Genomic DNA, 8,198 nt, shown 5'->3' on the forward strand with positions numbered 1-8,198 from the left:
CCCAATGTAAATGAGGTCGTGAATTATATATTCAGCAAAAGACACTGAAAATCATCGGAAAATTCTGCACATGAACAGAGAAGGCTGTTTCCTGGCGATGGAAAGTTTAGTGAACAGACAGCTTAAAAGTTGGGGAGAGGATTTCTCCCTTTACAAATTAGTCACCAGTACTAGCAGAGTTTTAGGAAAGCAGACAGAACTCTTAGGGAGTGTTTAATGCAACATCCAGAGCAACAGCCTTCACAACACAAAGTATGCCTCCACTTCAGTGGGACATGCCGTTGCTAGCATGGGAATGCCTTGCCAAGCGGCTTTAATCTAGATAGCATGGCTAAGAATAGCAGAAAAGATGCAATAGCGCAGACCGAGGTGCAGGCTAACAATGTCAGTACGTACCTAGGAGGAGCCCACACTGAAGCCCATGCTCCTGCATCTTCTTTGCTACTTTTAGCCATGTTAGCTACATTTAAGCTAGTGTGGGTATGCATATCTGCGCTGGTATCACACTTCCCAGTGCAGTGTAGATATACTCACAATCAGGGAAGAAAAGCTCCTGCAGTCACAGAACGCATGCTGAGGAAATGGGGTTGGTAAGAATGGTATTGTAGCGATGGCCTGAGGCATCTTCCACTGCAGTCAAAAGGATTTTTTCCATTGACGTTGATGCACAAATGGATCAAACCCTTGCAAAGGTGGTTTCTTTTTATTTAACTAGACATTTACCTGTAAATATGTAGCACCTGTCAATGAGTAGCACCTCACTCCACCCAGTGACTGCATCATAGGGAAAAGCCAGTTTTACCCATCCTATCTGAGGGGAGGGCTTTTATGGAACAATGAAAAGTTACCAAAAGATAGAACAAAGGAAGCCAAGTATTGGAAAGGGGCATATCAATGCAGAGAGCCACACAGGAAGGGGAAGCACTGTGCAGGAGAGAGCAAGGTCACAGGCTGGGGGAAGGAAACTCCATGTGGGATAAGCCACCCAACATGTAACAGCCTGCATGAGGCAGGGGAAACCCTGCCTGCCTACCTTCCTGGACACAGGTGTCCCTCCAAGGACTCCCAAGGGAAGAGTGAGCTAGCGAGGCACATTGCGCTTAGGATGGTTCTTGTGTTCTATATGATCTGTATTGTCTTGTGCTTTATGTGATTAAGTAAAAGAGCAATTGTGTTAGGCTCTGTGCAGAGCGTGAGAGTGTGTTTTCTGCCTCACAATTATCACATGTCTTCTGTTCAACTAAACCTTGGAGTGGAGTGTAGGGAGAGGGTGTGTTTGAGTACAGGAGTGGTGGAATCCATCATGGGGAATACTAAGGGGAGAGCCTCTGCAGCTGTGCACTGATCCATCATGAGCCCAGGCAGAGGATGGCAAATGGTGTCAAACAGAGCCTGGGGTTGGAGGATTGAGTGTGCTCAGTGTGACTGTTTTGCACAGCGCTACATGTGTGGGAGATTGATAGCAGTGGAAGGGAGCAACACCCACATTTTTCAAGTTCTGGAAATACCTCCAAAAATGGGTGCCCACATATTCTGCAAATGCTGCAGTATGTACGCCTGTATGGCCAGCAATGGCACCGCATACAGACCCATCACACAGATGATGTTCCAGGAGCACGAATGATCCCACAGAAGGGATCATTCTGCAACAGTATGATTATAACAATATATTAGAAACATGCAATAGGGAAGACAGTCAAAATTTCCTGGTTATGTTTTCCTGCCCATGGAAGAAATTGGCTTTGAAAGTTATTTGCTGCTTACCTGAGAAAGTATCTGTTGGTTTTGCTTTCTTAAAATCTGCTTCATACTCTCTATAGGCAATTTTCTTAAACACAGGCTCTGAATTTTCTAATCTGCAATAGGAAGTATTAAAAAAAATAAATTAAAGGTAAAAGTCCTTAGCTATTCAGTGTGGTCCAGTGGAGTGGGCAGGAGACTGGGCCTCTGGAGACCTGGCTTCGATTCTTGGCTCTGTCACTTGGGTAAATCATTTCATCTGTTTCCCCTCCCATTGTGTCCATTTAGAGTGTAAGCTCTTGGGGACAGGGAGTCTCTTAGTACATGTTCATTCAGCACTTAGCACAATGGAGCCCCAGTCGCAGGTGGGGCTTCTGGACACTATTGTGATAGAGTTTAATAATGTAACAAACCACGTTTTGCTATGCTGTGGCTCCTTTCGGCTCTACTGTGAGATTGGTATGAGTTTCCTTATTTCATAGTTGGGGGAATAGGAATCCAGAGAGCTGAAGTGACCTGGCCAAGGTCACGAAGGAAGTGTACTGTAGAGATGGGAGCAGAACCTGGATCCCCCATCCCTGTGCTTCATTTTCAATGTCACCTGCAATGATCTCAGCACAATCATTCAGTGTGGCAATTATCTGTAACTGCTGTGACTTTTAGGTAAAAAAGAAAATGTGATTCGTTCCCCTTTGAAAGAGCAAACTGGCCTCTTATAAGTCAGCCCAGGGATCAAAGCCATTCAGGAAATTGCTTCTTGGGAAATGTGGCAACTGTCTTTACCTTTTGATGCATAAAAGTATATGCACAAATGGATCCCATACCCTGTGCTGTAGAAGGAACCCAAGCAAGCAAGAGGAAGAGCGCACATGGCTCTTGGATGATGGGTGTTGAGCTGAAATGAAGGTTGGAGGGGCAGAGCCGCTACATTTTGTGTCATGCATCCCTAGCTGATTGGTAGATTTCTTGGTAACTACTGCAGGGGGCGTTCAGCAACAACTCCCTCTCAAAGTCTCCTACCTTCCTTTCAGGAATGTAAGGCACAGGCTTGGTAGGGGGAAGTTGATGACAGTACACAGACAGGGAGGCAGGGCAGGTAGATGAAGGGGAGGTCAGCCCATGGTGATGGCTCAGGATCCAGCCTCTGAGTTCAGAGCAGATCTGCTGCCCTGCAAGGCTGTGGATTACCCTAAATCACTTTCCTGCAAGGAAAGAATCGGGCAGAAACGCCATAGGTGTCTACTCCATGGGGAGCAGAACTGGGGACCCTATGAGTTAACAGGAATTTTGTCATTGACTTCAGCAAGAGAAGGTTCTGATCTATAGAGCTCACTGCTGAGTTTTTCCCTGCAAGAGTTTGTCCTCACAAAGGTGATATGTGACCTCATGTTATGATGTTTGATGGAACTTGCCTGACCGACCCTGGGGCGTAGGAAGAAGGAAGTTATGACAATAGGAAGAGAATCATTAGAAAAACCTGACATTTTTTCATGAAAATCTTGAATTGAAATTTCAAAAATCTGAAACGTTTCTGCCAGGATTAGCAATAACGTACAGCCAGAAATAATCTTTGACCTGCCAGTGTGTGTAAACAGAGCCAAACCTCTAGCCAGCTTGGTTTCTATACACAGCGATGAGTGGGAGACATACACGTAGCACAAAAGAAACCAAAGAGCAGCTTGGAAACGTCATGGACATATGAAGGCAAGCCCAAACGGTGTATGTTTGGAGGGCAGGGTGCACTGAAAAATTACACCTGGTCATATCATATACAGCACTGCCAGCCTCAAATGTTCAAAAACATGAGATTTTGTTTGTAAAAAATTGCCCAAAATAGAGCAGTCCTATTGAGACCTGAGTTGTTTTTAGTGTTGGTGTAGCTGTGTTGGTCCCAGGACATGAGCAAGACAAGGTGGGTGAGGTAACATCTTTTATTGGACCAACTTCTTTCTGAGTTAGCAGCCAATAAAAGAATAGGTAATCACTTTAGAGATCAATTAAATGCATTCAGAGAAGTTTTGGGCCCCCTTTCGAGACACATTTGAATAAAAAACATTCAAACGGCTCAAAGACTGTCCGACTTCCATGCCACCTAACCCCTCCACCTTTTCCCTCCTGGGTCCTTCCCTCCTCTCCCTATTCATGTAGGTCTCCTATATTATTACTGGTTTCAGAGTAGCAGCCGTGTTAGGCTGTATCTGCAAAAAGAACAGGACGACTTGTGGCACCTTAGAGACTAACCAATTTATTAGAGCATAAGCCCATGAAATTTGTTAGTCTCTAAGGTGCCACTAGTACTCCTGTTCTTTATATTATTACTGTAACCTCTACCCTACTGTGTTACACCTATATAGTACTGTCTGGTTTTGTAGGGTCTGTTCTTGCAGCTTTGAAGAGTTGTAAAATTGCATAATTCTGTTGGAGATCCCATGAAGCCTGCAGTATTCAGCAGCATATATCAGCTGTAAGTCATTTACCTTTTGGTACTTATTGGGGGGGAGGGGGGGGTTTAACCACAAAAAAAAATACTAATCCCAAAAAATTTGTCAGTGTTGCCATGGGAACCTGAAAGTGAAACTGAGCGGAAAGCATGAACATGGTGAAACTGACTGTTGTGTATTCATCACCTCAGCTGAAGAAATGTACTTAGTAAGCAACCATAAAGAAAGTAAACTAGATTATTCATTTACATTTTTAAAAATCTATGGTGCTTTTTGTAAGGATCTTTTCTTATTTAAAAATAGATGTAGTTTTGCCAACTCTGGTGATTTTTTTGGTTAGTTCTGTGACATTTGATGTTTTTTCTTAAAGCCCCAGTCACTTGAATCAAAAGTTTGCATGAGAATCTCAGCTTTTTAAAAAAATAAAAAATAATTACCCCCCCCCCAAAACAGTACATTTTTAGTGGTTGCAGAGAAAACTTGGAAAATGTGACGTGAGTGTGACCAAAAAGCAAATAAAAATAACTTCAAATTTCCCCCCAAATTATGAGATTTTAAACAGATAATAATGTTGAGAGTTTTTTTATTTGCCTTGTGGCTTTTGAGCTTTTCTACACAACTGTGAGGGCCAGAAACTTTTTTTTACTGTTGAAATGAAAGCTGAGATTCTGATGTTTTCACCTAGCTGCAGAATCTCCCGAGACTCATGCAAAAATTCTCAATGTAGGATTGACCCCAGTGACAGTTTGGGGGGCACAGAGGACATGGGACTGAGTCCAAGTTTGCCTTTGTCAAAATGGCATCAATAAAAACTGCTCCAAAAAATCACATTCTGTGAATAAAACAGCTGATAACATTGAACTGAATTAAGGGCTTCATCCAACTGGAATCAATGCAGACTCTTATCGACTTCCATAGGCTGGATCAGGCCCTAAGCCCAGCTCTGCACAAACTCCTCAGGAGACTCAAGTCCCTTTCAGCCCAGGAGGGAGCTGGTTGCCTCCACATCTTCCTACTCTTACCTGAACTGTTCTTTGGACTGGGGTCTGTAGCTCCAGCTGGTGGTCTCTGCGGCTATGTAATGCTCCCGGACCCGAGCTGCTCCCACCCGATGCCACGCCAAACCTGGCCACCACAAACCAAGCAGCATCAAGAGAAGGAGGTGCGTGCAGGGGAGCCCCATGGTGCAAGCTCCTGCTGATGTCACACTGGGAGACACATGAGGCAGTGGCTGCTGCTTTTGCTGCTACTGCTGGGGAAATGCTTTCACTGTGGTTCGTGATGCAAGAAGGGGGGGGGTGGTGTTAGTGACACCCAGGTCATTGCTCTTCACCTCCTCCTGCTGCTGACAGGAATCAGAGGGGAGATAAACAGCTGCTCAGGCTGCCTTTCCCTCCCTCCCCCACATCTTCCCTGCTGTGTGCCAAGCACAGAGGACAAGCAGTCTCAACCACATAAGGCAGAGTTGGTTGGCTGGGTCGTTGCCTACTAGGGCAGTAGGGTATTAGGGGCAGCGGCCCAAATAAAAACTGTTTATGTGGCTGAGTTGCAGGGTGATGAAGCATAGGGGCAGTGCTGGCACTGGGGGCAGGGACCTGGCTAGAGATGTCACATATCCTTGGATTTCAGGGATTATTCCAATTTTGAGGGGGAAAGATCCTGCATCCTGCAAACCTGGCATGCTGGGTGATAAAGAGCAAGAAATAGTTCAGGGCCTGGGGACTGACAGGCTCTAGAGACTTATAAAAAAAAAGTCTCTAAAATGATTTTCTTGAGTGAAAATTTGTTGACATTGTTGAAATTTGACATCAACATTTTCAAGCCTTTTTGGATAATTTTTGTTGATTTTTTTTTTTTACATAAAAAACAAATCAGAAACATTATCAAAATGGATATTAACTTTTTTTGGTTTTCTCCCATTGTCAGGTTTTTTTTGGTAAAAGAAAAATAGCTGATTTAGGTAAATGCAAAGTTTCAGTGATCTTTTTGACAGTGTCTTTGCTAAAAATTTAAACAAAAAGAAATAATGAAACTACAAAAAAGTAAAAAAAAAAAAAAAAAAACCTAACAAAGAAAACTAGGTTCAATTTAAAACACTTTGAACCAAAAACATGTTGGCAATTTCACCCAATTAATTTTGGATGTAGCCAACCCCCAACTCTAGCTCTGGGATACATTTACAGGGCATTTGTCCATGCTGTACTGTTCTATTCTCTGGCTCTCACAGATGCATAGATTTTAAAGTCAGAAGGCACCATTATCATTATCCAGTCTGACTGCCTATAAGACACAGGCCATAGGACTTGCCTGAATTAACTCCTGCTTCAAGTCTAATAACTGTGATTGAATGAGAGCACATCTTTTAGAAAAACATGCAATCCTGATTTAAAGATTTCCAGTGACAGAGAATCCACCACATCTCTAGTTAATTGTTCCTGTGGTTAATTACCTTCACTTAAAATGTGCATCTTGTTTTCAGTCTAAAAATGTCTAGCTTCAACTTCCAGCCATTGGATTTTGTAATGCCTTTTTTGTGGTAGATTAAAGAGCAGTCTATGTTCAGAAATCTCTTCTCCATGTAGGTACCTGTAGCATTTGTTATACCTTTGTCTGTTAGACTGAAGAATACTCTATTATCAAATTTTTGTTCCCTGCATAGTTTCTTCCAGGTCATTGACAAAAATGTTAAACAACATAGAAGAATCAATCCCTATGGGATTCCACCAGAAACATACCCACTGGATGATGATTCCTCAACTCTCAAAATGAAATTGTAAATGTATCAGTTAGCTATGTTTTTATACATGTAATGTGTGGCATGTTCATTTTGTGTCATTCTAATTTCTTGACAAATTAAAATACCATGTCAAGTGCCTTACAGAAGTCTAAGTATGTTACATTGACACTATTACTTTTAGCTAAACTTGTAATCTCATCCAAAAAGATATCCAGTTAGAAAACAGATTTTGTCACCCTATAAACCCATGTTGATTGTCATTAATTACATTATCCCTCATTAAGTCTTTCATCATCAAGTCCCACATCAGCCGTTCTATTATTTTGCTCGGGATCCACCTCAGACGGACAGGCCTATAATTACTTGGTCCTCCCATTTATTTTTTTTAAGTACTGGCATAACATTAATTTTCTTCCAGTCTTCTGGAACTTCCCCAGTGTTCCAAGACTTATTCAAAATCAATAGCAGGGGCCAGAGAGCCCCCCAGCCAGCTCTGAAGATTCTTGGATGAAAATTATCCAGACCTGCTGATTTAATAGCTGTTGTTTAACATCCTCCTTAGTTACTGTTGGAATGGAAAGTATTTCATCATAATCATATGAGATGAAACTACTGTCTTGCTTTTTCCCCCCAAACATAGAACAGAAATATTTATCAAACACACATCTGCCTTTTCTGTGTTATTATTGACAATTCCACTATTTCCTCTAGTAATGGACCAGTTACCATTGTAGGATTCCTTTTGTTCCTAATGTATTTAAAAATTTCTATGGCAAGCAGAAATAAGGACAAGAAAATTTCTCTTTGTGTCCTTTTGCTTCTTTTCTTAAGTTTCTACCGTTACTATCTTGTGATTTATGTTAATTTCTATTAACTTCTCCTTTTTCCCATTTGTCATTAGAACAAATGGAAAAAAGGGGAAGTTGATAGCAACTAATATAATTTATATATAAAATTTTACTGCTGCGTTTACTTCGTCTCTCAGAGCCAGGCTGCTTTCTAACCAGCATAGTCTTGTACCTAAACAAACAGTGGCGGATTTAGAGTTAGTGGGGCCCTGTGCGCAGCTTCATTTTTGAGGCCCCCACCCCGGTAGCGGCAGCCGGGAGCCCCGAGCCCTTTTAAAATTGCCAGGCCCCGCGGCAGCTGCCTCTTCCTCCCCTGTCGGCAGCCCTGGGTGCAGGGGGTGCTGCAGCGACCCCACATTTTAAGCGGGGCTCCACTGCTGACCTGCACCACTTATGTTAAAACATAGTGTTAGGAGCACAGAACTGCCCGGT

General features: G+C 42.6%; 1 protein-coding gene across 1 annotated transcript in view; it reads right to left on the minus strand.

Annotated features, from left to right (window-relative positions):
- Positions 1 to 5,447, minus strand: part of LOC141999907 (coagulation factor V-like) — a 67,533-nt gene extending 62,086 nt beyond the window's left edge. The window contains exons 1-2 of the mRNA XM_074973783.1: positions 5,204 to 5,447; positions 1,765 to 1,856 (exon numbers count right to left, since the gene is read on the minus strand). Of these exons, the coding sequence (XP_074829884.1) occupies positions 1,765 to 1,856; positions 5,204 to 5,364 (253 nt within the window). The 5' untranslated portion in view covers positions 5,365 to 5,447. The remainder of the gene's footprint in view (positions 1 to 1,764; positions 1,857 to 5,203) is intronic.
- Between the last annotated feature and the right edge of the window lie 2,751 nt (positions 5,448 to 8,198).

Source organism: Natator depressus, chromosome 1, assembly GCF_965152275.1.
Source record: "Natator depressus isolate rNatDep1 chromosome 1, rNatDep2.hap1, whole genome shotgun sequence".
NCBI lineage: Eukaryota > Metazoa > Chordata > Testudines > Cheloniidae > Natator > Natator depressus.